Source organism: Eptatretus burgeri, chromosome 13 (genome assembly GCF_056783735.1).
Source record: "Eptatretus burgeri isolate ZD-2024b chromosome 13, Ebu_testis_v1, whole genome shotgun sequence".
Classification (NCBI taxonomy): Eukaryota; Metazoa; Chordata; class Myxini; order Myxiniformes; family Myxinidae; genus Eptatretus; species Eptatretus burgeri.
The window spans coordinates 59906369-59918411 of record NC_140973.1 but is presented as its reverse complement, the minus strand read 5'-3'; the positions used below and the strand labels follow the sequence as shown (position 1 = coordinate 59918411).

The window sequence follows — 12043 nt, the reverse complement described above, 5'->3', positions numbered from 1 at the left end:
AGACACGAACATACACACAGGCGGGTGGACAATTTGAGACCTGTTAGGTCTCCATTCTCTCTCGTGAAACCCACCCATGTGTGGAGATAGCACCCAACAACTGCACTTTGCGCATGCGCGCGCACGCACGCACGCACACTTCAATAGTCACATCCCCATTGGAGAGATTGGACTTGTCATTTTTTCTATACAATGCTGAGGCTCTGGGGGGAGCTAGAATTAATGGGAAAGATGACAAGTGATATGGAAATCCACAATACTGCAACAGAAATATCTTCACAAACAGATGCAATGTCAAATTGAAATTTTCATTTTGGCATAATCTGCAATGTTACTGATCAAGATATTTCGCTTATATGAAGTCAATGCTCATGGAAGAGCAAAATGACTTCATTACTGCCAGATCTTTACACCACACACGACCTGAATATGTTTAACTAGTATACATTTAGATTGTGCAGATGTTGCTTAGATGTAATTTGCAAATACTGGAAGCAAATACAGTACTCTTACTTTTCTGCTTTTCAGATGAATTTTTGAAATGCATAATTATTTTTTTGTATTAACACCTCATGCGATTGAAATGCATGGATAAAAAGCCTCCTCAAATCAGATTATTAAAAATTTGAATGCCTCCTTCAATCCAGATTACGAATCCATCCATCCATTGGGAGCATACTCTGTACAGAGCATTGGTGCTGCCAAAGCAGTCTCCTGGGCTATTGGGCACAATGCTGGATGGGTTGCCACTCCGACACAGACATTACGCCTCCATCAATCCAAATATGGCTATAATAAGCCTCCTTCAATCCAAATATGGACATAATATGTCTCATTCAATCCAGATTACAAATACATACATGCATGCTTCAATATAAATATGGACGTAATATGCCTCCTTCAATCCAGATTTTCAAAATGCTTCCTTAAATCCAGAATTTAAAAAAAATATCCTTAAATCCAGATTCTTAACATGTCTTCTTCAATCCCGTTTTTAAAATGTCTCCTTCAATCCAGATTTTTAAATATTTCCTTCAAATTCGATTTTTTAAAATCCTTCCTTCAATCTAGAATTTAAAATCACTCCTTCAATACAGATTTTTTAAATGTCTCCTTCAATCCAGTTTTTAAAATGTCTCCTTCAATCCACATCTTTAAAATGTCTCCTTCAATCCAGATTTTAATACGTCTCATTCGATTTAGATTTTTTTAATGTCTCATTCAATCCAGATTTGAAAATGTCTCCTTCAATCCACATCTTTAAAATGTCTCCTTCAATCCAGATTTTAATATATCTCATTCGATCTAGATTTTTTTAATGTCTCATTCAATCCAGATTTTAAAATGTCTCATTCAATCCAGATTTAAAAATGTCTCCTTAAATCCAGATTTTAAAACTCCTTCTTCAATCCACATCTTTAAAATCTCTCCTTCAATCCAGATTTTAATGTTTCATTCAATCTAGATTTTTTAAATGTCTCATTCAATCCAGATTTTAAAATCTCATTCAATATAGTTTTTTATGTCTCATTCAATCCAGATTTCAAAATGTCTCCTTAAATCCAGATTTTAAAACTTCTTCAATCCACATCTTTAAAATGTCTCCTTCAATCCAAATTTTAAAATTATTCCTTCAATCGATATTTTTAAATGGTCTTCAATCCACATTTTAAAATGTCTCATTCAATCTTGGTTCTTTAATGTCTCATTCAATCCAGATTTTTAAATCTCAGTCAATCCATATTTTCGAAATGTCTTCTTCCTTTATCCACATCTTTAAAATGTCTCCTTCAATCGAGATTTTTAAATGGTCTTCAATCCATATTTTGAAATGTTTCCTTCAATCCAGATTTTTTAAATCCCTCCTTCAATCCAGACATCAAATATCTCCTTCAATTCAGATTTTAAAATGTCTCCATCAATCCACATTTTTTAATGTTTCCTTCAATCCAGATTTTTAAAATCCCTCCTTCAATCTAAATATGGACATAATGCTCCTCCCTTTTTTTTCAATTTCAAAAAACATTTATTTCCATAGTTGCCAATACAAGTACAGTAAAAGAAAAATATATGAAAGCAATATTTCTGAAACTTGGTGAACTCAGAAGGATGCAATCAAAATAACACATACAGAGGTAAATGTGGAGGCATATTCAGAAGCCGAGGCTTGTATTGATATGCCTATGGACTAACAATATGAATTACAAACGATAAATTCAACCAAAACTAAGGAATGACAAAGAATTAAGGAAAAATTGTGAAGAATACTGTGAATAACAAGAAAACAGATTTTTTTTAAAGAATGAAATAACAATAAGACAAAGAGTTGCAAAAGTGAATTACAAATCAATGTGTAAGAAAGGAAACTTTTCAATATTTGATCAATTTTCGTTTATAAGAAGACTTAAACGTCCTCCTGAAGATGGGTTACTTTTTTTCTAGGAGGTTGGTGGCAGGATTTGCACTGGCCACCGTAAAACACTTCATTCCACAAAACCCACAAATGCAAAGAAAACTGAAAACCCACTCCGTGGGAGTACCTCCTGTGCTGCTGCCCTTCGCAGGGCAGCTCGCAAGGATGACGGGCTTGGGGTAAAGCCTTCGGGATCCCCATTCCTTGATGATAGGAGCAAAAGCACAGGGTAAACTTCAGATTGCGGTAGTGTGTGTTGGAATGGTGCTGAGGTGTCCAACAGACAGCGGTCTCTTTGGGTTAACCTGAGGCGGTCCCTTTGGGTGGGTGCTTGGAATGTCCTATCCCTAAGAGAGGATGATCACCAGTCTCTGTTATCATCTGAGCTTAAACGTTGGAACATCGGTATTGCAGCACTTTCTAAGGTTCGGAGACCAGATAGTGGTGAGATCATCGCGGGCAGTTACACCTACTTTTGGTCTGGTTGCTCTGATGGTTACCATGCCCAAGGAATTGCTGTAGCTGTGTCCAACAAGCTTACTTAAATGATAATTGAAGTAACACCAGTCAACTAAAGTATTATGAGACGAAGGATTTGTCACTCCTTGAGTGTCGTTTCCCTGGTCTCTGTTTATGCTCCGACAGAGGTGAGTGATCCCACTGTGCAGGACGCATTCTCTGCCGCGCTCGAGTCTGTGGCTGATAGGTGCCCCAGGCAAGATACTCTTCTAGTCTTGTGGGATTTCAACGTATCGACTGGCACTGATAGGGATGGTTGAGATGTGTTGGTCTCCATGGGTCTGGAACTGTGAACCAGAATAACACCAAGTTCCTTGACTTTGCAAGAAGTCGGAGACTAATGGTGGCTGGATCATGGTTTCAGTGCACACAGGCTCATCGCTGAACTTGGTATTTCAACGCTGGTGGTGTGGCAAAGGAGATTGACCATGTGCTCGTTGATGGTCGCTGGAGGATGATCCAGAACTGCATGGTCTACCAGAGTGCTCAGTTCCTCAATACTGACCACAGACTTCTTGTAGCAACTCTGAAGTTGCAGCTTAATTCCAGGAGAATGGTACCATTCCAGCCTAGGCTGGATGTTGGCAAGCTCAAAGATGAGAGGGTAGCTGAGGAGATGGAAACAGGCTGAGTGGGGATTTGAGGGGTCTGGGTGCTTTGGGGAATCCTGAAAAATTGTGGAGTGCCTTCAAGACCACCATCCTTGATGCCGGTGGATGTCTTGGAATGTACTGTAGGGCAAAGAAGAATTTTGTCTCAAGGGACACTGGATACTATTGACCAGAGTCACAGGGCCAGGCTAGTTTGTCTAATTTGAATGAATGAAAAAAAAATTGAATTGTTTTTTGCCAATCACAAAGTGTCAAAAAAAAAACAAGAGTGCCGATTTTCGCTTTTTGCCAGTGACGTCACACCTGGAACCCATCTTCATGCAAATAGCGGCTTACATTGAGAAACTGTATTTTGAGCTCAGATTCCGATACTGCTTCCACCCTCATCAGCAACTCTGAAGATTCCCAGTATGTTTAAACTCATCAGTGGAATTTTAAAGAAACGCTTTTGGGGAAATTATGGGGACTTATCATTTTGAGCATGATGCGAGTGATTCAGACAAAAATGGTGACAATGGGGGTGTTGGTGAAAATGAAAACGCCGGTCGCATGTTCACTACAGATTGGTTGGTTTTGTTTTTATGTTCAATTGACAATTTATAAGGGATTTTGTATTAATTGATAAATCAGTTATACTGCTCCAGCAGAAGAATGACATGGATAAATCATGACACAGCACGGACAGCACAGCCATGGCACGACACAGCACAGACATGGCACAACGCAGCACGGACACCACCTAGGCGCACTCGGACACTGCTGACAAAATGGGTGACGAATGCTTTGTCTCACTGTCGCAGGCTGACCAGGTGTCTTGTATGTTACGGGATAGTCCCATTTCATACCTTTCTGGGATGATATTTGTGTCCGTGGTTGCGCCGTATCCATGATGTGTCATGTCGATGTCCTGCTCCAATGGAGGGGGAAGTGTTGCTGGGGGGGGGAGGGGTGTGGAGTGGTGTTGGGCATTGTGGAATGATGGTGGAGGGGGGTGTGCGGTGGTGGTGGTGAGTATTGTCGGGGTGATAGTTGATGGGGATTGTGGTGGGATGTAAAGTGGGAATGGTCGGGAGTGGTGGCGAACATTTTCTTGGCCTAATCCGTATTCGGCTATTTCGGACAAACCTTGCCCAATTTCTGGAAAACTTAGGGTCTTTCAGCCATTGGTGTAGCATGAAACCATCTTGGTTTGTGTTACTAAAACCATCAAGAATGCATCGACTTGGCATATTTGTGGGAAATCAATTTTTTTTTTTCGCCATTTGAGTTAAATCGTACCGCGATGAAACTCTTTGACAGTACAAATCTGGTGGTCAACTTCCAGGTGAGACGTCACGGCTTAACATGAAGAAGAAGAAGAAGAAGATTGACTTTTAATCGCAAATCGAAAAGACACATCATATCTATTTTGTGGGGTAGCAAGGGATAGATTAGCATTGACGTGGTCTGGGTGTTTGGGTTCCCCTTTAATACAGATTTTTAAATACCTCCTTCAATCCCTCACTTGAAGGTGGCTTATTTTCTTACAACTCCCCCTCTCTGATGTGGATACAGACAATACCAAAATGCCAATTTCTGCAGCCACATGAGAGATGCGGAGTGACTGAATTAAAGGTTTTATGTGGTGTAGAATGTAAAGTCTGAAACAATAAACAGACCGAAGGTCGTGTTCCAGGTGCGTGGGCATGGATCGCGTGCGTTTGGCCGAAGACAGTGAGAGGAGGCGGGCGAGCTATCACGGTCCTGCCCTCATTGTCACCTCTCCATTGCACCATCGCACCACCACCTGGGCCAATCACCCCATCGATGTAGGAGTGGGGAGTGAACTTAACCCCACCCTGCATAATGAGAACGGTTTGGATAACCCAGCGTATGAGGAAAGTGCCGATGAAGAGGGTAAAACGATCTTCTTTTATCCTTCAACTTATGTTGGGCAAGAAATAACATTGTGTTGATGTTTGGAGGTCATATGGTCTGTTCTTGGAAGAAAGCATTACGAGTCAATCAAGCATTGCATCAAGTTAATGACCCAAAAGCTCTTCCTGTAAGGAGAGAAAGAGTAAAACTATTAAAAGCCCCTCATAACTGCCACTGACATTTGACTCCTGAGCTGTTCCAAAAGAACGTTTGTTTGGAAAATTTACGACCAGGTCTCATCACAAACACTGCTGGGAAGGGCTGGCATCTCAGTATCCTCCGAGCACCAGCATGGAATTCGAAGCCAAAACATCATTCCCAGAAAGAAAGAAAAAAGTATATTCTGGATAACGGTAGAAGGATGTTTTGGCACATTGATCTCCTGCGACTTGGTTTGGAATCGCATCAGTTACGACATTTTCATGACTCACCTTAATACCTATTGTAACATGCATTTCAGGATTCTTAGACCACTACATTCAGTCTCAGTGCGAACGCACCCAAACATGGAACATCTTGATTCTGTTGACCCATCAAACGTAAAAGATTTGAGGCTATGATCCAACTGTATTACGGGTAGCAAGCCAAGCTTTGCACGTTAATCCCTTTTGTCAACTGGAATGGGCAAATAAGCCACACTCAGTTGGATTAAACTTCCTTCAATGCCCTCCCCCTTTTACAGGGCATGAACATCCCTTGTCCCGTGCAAAGCGTCCCATCCCAAGGCCTTTGAGCTGTCTGCGTCACACAAACAGCAACGGCTCAGCAGGGCGTGAAGATCAGCCTGACGATGGTACGTGCGACCTGTCAAATGACTCGTCAGACAGTAGGCTATGAATTTAGTTTGCTTATCCTTTGGGTGCCTCAAAAGTAGTTGCATTCCTGAAACTACAACAGAAGAGTTTGGAAATGGTAAAAATCATTCATTTCAGTTGAGTGCTTGATTGACCCCTTGCTTAAAAAGTACAACGAAGCACTAATAGTGCTCTTGAAGGTGAGTGCCAGCCTCCGTTTGCAAACAGGTAGAAGAATTGAGGAAACAAAATAACGGTTTATTGAGGTATGTTAACTACCATGGGAAGCAAGAAGAGGTTGATATTTTGGGCATTTACCTTATTTTGCTCTGGCGAAGGGTTCGCCCCCAAACATCAGCTTTTCCTTGCTCAACACAGCCGTTAGCATACTCCAGTGACTCCAGTCAACCTTTTCCTGATTTCATCCATGGCTCCCTCAAAAGAAATCTGCAAAATTGATGCATCATTCGTCGGCAGTGCAACACTTGATAAATTAATATTCGCACTGCAAAGAAAAGCTGTTTGTATTGTTCCTAGACAGTGATGCAATGTTGGTGGACAGGTCACATTCACCATGCAGCCACTCGTCTCTGATCCCACTGATGATAAAAGGTGCACACACACACACACACACACACACACACACACACACACACACACACACACACACACACACACACACACACACACACACACACACACACACACACACACACACACACACTAGAGGTACATTCAAAGTACACCACCCCATGCCAAATAAATAAATAACAAATCCTCCAGAGCGAGACATTGCCGGGGCGCCTTTATGCCACTGTGCAGCAAGTGGAGACGGAATTGGGAGGGAGCAGTGAGTGCACTTCTGATGTGAATGCGTCCAAATGATACTCGCCGTGCAGCATATGGAGATGGATTTGGAGTGGAACGGTGTACAATATATAATTGATTGATTCATTGATTAATTGCATGAATAAAATAAATAATAATCCTGAAATAATTTATCTTCCAATCAATTGCCTAATAGCACACCTAAACCACCACCGTTTCATCCGGATCTGTAACTTTTTGAAAATTACGTAATTAATCAATAAATCAAAAATGCCCTTTGTAGCCAAATCACTTGGTCGCTGTCACGTCTAAATATCAGCTTCCTTGCTCAAAAGGTGCCCGAGATATTGCCCAGGTGGGGAATGAAAATAAATAAGGAATTAATAAATCGATAAATCAATGAATTGATTAATCAAAAAATAAAAAAATAATGTTTTTGCCAAAGCAAATCTTCACTTTTGTCCCCAACTTTCAGCTTCCGAGCTCAAAGGATGGCTGAGATATCACCCGGAAAAACAAGAAAACTAGAAGGGCACTCGGTAGAGCGCAAATCTCCGCCACGTAATGCCTGATCCACGAGAGCATATCGGGCCCATTACATTTTTGAAATATCATGCTCTATATGGTTTTTGGCTCTATCTCTCAATGGTGAAAAATCGCTTTCAAAATTAAATAATTCCCGTATCCAGATCTGGATCTTCACCAAAATCGAATCAACTCGTCATGGTCACACACCCAACCTGTTCACCAAGTTTCATCCGAATTCGTACACAACTTTTTGAGATATTGTGCTATATATTAGTTTATCCCGATCACTCAATGGTGAAGAATCACTTAAAGAATTGTAGTCGTCGGATCCAGTTCCAGAACTTCACAAAAATCTAATCAGTTTGTCCTCGTCAAACATCCAACCTGCCCACCAAGTTGCATCCGAATCCGTCCACAACTTTTTGAGACATCCTCCACACAGACAAACAAAAAACACAGAGGGTTGAAAACATAACCTCCTTCGCCCTTGGTGGCGGAGGTAACAAGAAAATAAACAAGCAAACAGAGTAAAAACTGAGTAATCCCTTCAGCGCCTGGCGATGACATCATGGATCGCCTGGATATGGAATTGGTAAGGAGCGGTGAACAAAAAGTAAAAGGTCTCTGATGCCACCTGTAATATACACATATGTGTGTGTGTGTGTGTGTGTGTGTGTGTGTGTGTGTGTGTGTGTGTGTGTGTGTGTGTGTGTGTGTGTGTGTGTGTGTGTGTGTGTGTGTGTGTGTGTGTGTGTGTGTGTGTGTGTGTGTGTGTGTGTGTGTGTGTGTGTGTGTGTGTGTGTGTGTGTGTGTGTGTGGTGTCGGCTTTGATGTCCATCAGCACACAAAATTTCAGCTTTCTACGTCACCCAGAAGGAACCAATCTTTAAAGAGCAGGTTGTGGGTCACCAAACATGTTCTGAAAATTTCTCAATATGATTATACAGTAAGTCCTCGCTTTTCGCAAGGGTTGCGTTCCTGGAAAACCTTATGATAAGCGAAACTGTGTTAAACAAAACATTTTCCCATAGAAACCAATGTGTTAAAGGGGGGATGTGTTTTTGGCTCGGAATTTTTTGGACATAAACACAAATAAACAAAACGCACTCCTCGAGTCGTGGCGACTTACCCCGAGGCTGGAGGAACGGAGTTGATTGCGGTGGACAAGTCACACTTGCGGAGTGGCAGAATCGTCCCCCTCTTCACTTGACACTGTGTTGTCACTTTCTTCACCAGTGGGAACGGTCTCTTGGCAGCTGGTTGAAGGAGCATCCTGGATGGTGGATGGAGTTGGTGCTGCATCTTTTGGCTTGAAAAATGCATGGAGAGTGGGCTGGACGGCTTTCTTTTTCTTTGCTGCATAACGTTCCTTGTAGCAACAAAGGGCATCATAAACAACACAGCTAAAATCAGTGCTCCTTGGATCTTGCTCGATAACAAATTCTGTGGCACTTTCAAACGAGCTGAGGATTTGGCTGAGGTTTTTCATGGTGAGATGCTCGGATGAAGGTGTCACAGCATCTTCTTCTTCCTCAAGAGCCCACTGCTGTTCCAACCCCATAAGATCTTCATTGCTTAAGGGTTCTGCATGAGACTCCAGTAAGTCATCCACGTCCTCTTCGTCAACCTCTTCAAAACCAGCCTCCTGCGCCAGGTCTACAATTTGACTTGTAATCAACGGAACATCAGCAAACCCCGTGAAATTGTGGACACACTCGGGCCACACTTTCTTTCACACAGCGTTCATTGTGGAGGCACTCGCCTCCGCCCATGAATCCTCAATGTTTTCCAAAGACATTTTTATGTTGTATGTTCGCCAAAACTCCTTGATTGATAGCTTGTCCTTATCAGTTTTTTTGATAAGCTGCAGCATGGTATGCTTAACATAATAGGCTTTAAAAGCAGCAATAACTCCCTGATCCATAGGCTGTAAAAGTGAGGTAGTATTTGGTGGTAAAATACTACCTGCATGTTTTCACACCAGTCTTCCATTTGCTGAGGATGGGCAGGAGCATTGTCTACAAGCAGCAAAGATTTGTTGTCAATGTTGTTCTCCTTGGAGATACTTCTCAACATGATTGGAGAAGTTATTGATCACGTAATCGTGGGTCAATGCCCTAACAAACGACGCGCTTTTTCTTGTATCACAGCAAGAGATAAAGGCATGCGACGTTGAGTTTGATCTTCTATCCACACACATAATAAACGCTTCATGTTGTGCATAGCACCATCTCTCATTCTCGTTAGTGTCGTTGCACTCGAACTGGTCGCAATCTGTGATATTTTCTTTATCTTTGCCGAACTTTGAACGATCGAATGTACAGTCGATGCGGCGATTGCTGCGCGCGACCGATTTCCGTTGTCCCTTCACCTCGTTCATGTCTTTTAATTATATCCAATTTCACCTTCAATGTGACAGCCTTTCGTTGTCGCTTGAAACGAGGTGTGCTCAGCTAAAGACTTACGGGTCGCTTGGGATTCATACTGGAAGGTATGCAGGCGAGCGTGAAGAGAATACGTACAGTACAGCATACAGTACATGCGCAGTAAAGTGAAAGTGTGTTTATGCACATCCTGTGTGATTGTTGTTTTTTGCAGGCAGTTTGAAACTTTTTTTTGCGTTTTTCCTTGCAATGACATTACGATAGGCATAAAATGTTTGCGATAATTGAAAAATTGGTCATTAAAACTAAATTACGAAAAATCGAAACTACGATATGCGAACTTCCGGTTAGTGAGGACTTACTGTATATGCATTAAATAGTTTGATGCAAACTATTGTGGTTGCCTACCTATTGGGAAAATTAATGCAATTTAACTCCGAAGTTATTTCTCGAGGCCGTTGAAAAAAACAGCCGCGTGCCCATATATGGATGGTGATGTCACGTTCTCCAAAACAAAGCAGAAGCTCACTCGCTCATTGAAGAAGTGTCCAGTTTAGCAGGCCGTTCTTTCGCTTTTTTTGAGCTTGCAACTGTCTCTATTATCCTTTTTTATTTTGAATTATTGTAGAACAAAGTTATTTGGATATTTGTACATCATGCCTCGTACGTGTGTCATGTTTTGCGAAAATGGCTGGAAACGGGTAATCGCTCCCACCGATTCCCGAAGGAATCAAACATTCACCGGCAGTGGATAAGATTTGTACAAATTTTCCCTGCCTTTTAAAAACTTTTAAACAATATCTTTGTGTAAAAAGCGCTGCGGCCTAACATCTAGTCAAGGCGCCCTCGGCCCTGCGCGCCATCGAACATAAACCTTATAAAATATCGGAATTTTACAAACTTCACAATTACTGAGTGTTAAGCATCCTAAGCGACTGCAAAAACCGAAAACAGAATTTGAATCGACTTTATAACGAACCCGCAACGTCGATCGAAGCAAAAAATCTCAATTCACCACAGGAATTCACGGCATTATTTAAAATTATTTTGTCAAAGTCATAAAACCGTAATAGTCAGCCATCCACGAACAATCTTCACATAATCCGACAGCTTAACAAGTCAGGCATGTGATGATAACCGTTATTGGGATGAAAAATGATTTTTAAACCTCATCTTTGTGGAAAAAGCGCCGCGGCCTAGATCTAGCCAAGGCGCCCGCGGCCAGACGCGCCCTCAACTTCAAACATTCATAACTCGACGAATATAAGCTCAAATTTCACCAAAGTTACCTTATTCTTGCGAGCTCATGTTCCCTGTTAGTGGGTGAACAATCCAACGCTTGGCGAATTCTGCTTCACAATGATAGGAACAATGACATTTTTGTGTGCTCCTTCCATATCCTTCTGAACTCCAAAGGGTTCCTCCTGTCGTAAATGAATAAATGTTGCTGTTGGAACCGTTGCATTCAGGTCTACTTGCCCCTTCCTCTTCTTCTTCTGCTTCTTCTTCTTCTTCTTCAATCACCAAAAGAGGGCTTTTAAAACAGAAGGACCATAGCCTTGCTTGCTTAAAGTAAATAGGTACATCGGCTAAGTTGTAAGACTCGTTTATTTCTTTAAATTATCAGATTTCACTACAGATTTCGACACTTATTAAGGTCGGACGATATCCGATCCTCAAAGCCAAAATAATGTTTCGATGATGTACTTTAATTAGTTTCCATGAGAGTAGATCACGGAAAATCCTATCATGTAATGCATGAAATCGCTCCAAGCTTAATTTGAATTATGGAGCTTAAATTTTGTAATTCTGCTTTGTTTAAGAGACTCTCGAGGTTACGGCATGTGCGGAAACGAAATAAGGCCATGAATGCTGGCGTCTCCAGGCATTTCTAAGCATTGCAATGTACCCAGCAATTCGTAGCTCTGATGAACAGGCATTCGATAATATGAGTGAGGAAAGTGAAAAAAAAACTTTATCGTCAAGAAATCATTGCGGCCTGTTCCAAGTCAAGGAAAGGTTGAGCATGCCAAAAAACATGGCAGCTAC

The 12043-nt window shown here is 41.5% G+C and overlaps 1 protein-coding gene across 5 annotated transcripts in view; it reads left to right on the top strand.

Annotated features, from left to right (window-relative positions):
- The window catches only part of LNX2 (ligand of numb-protein X 2), a 156988-nt gene that overhangs the window by 106349 nt on the left and 38596 nt on the right, over window positions 1-12043 (top strand). For all 5 annotated transcript variants that reach the window (XM_085852662.1, XM_085852661.1, XM_085852660.1 and 2 more), the window contains 2 exons: window positions 5219-5439; window positions 6143-6253. In XM_085852662.1, the coding sequence (XP_085708788.1) occupies window positions 5219-5439; window positions 6143-6253 (332 nt within the window). The remainder of the gene's footprint in view (window positions 1-5218; window positions 5440-6142; window positions 6254-12043) is intronic.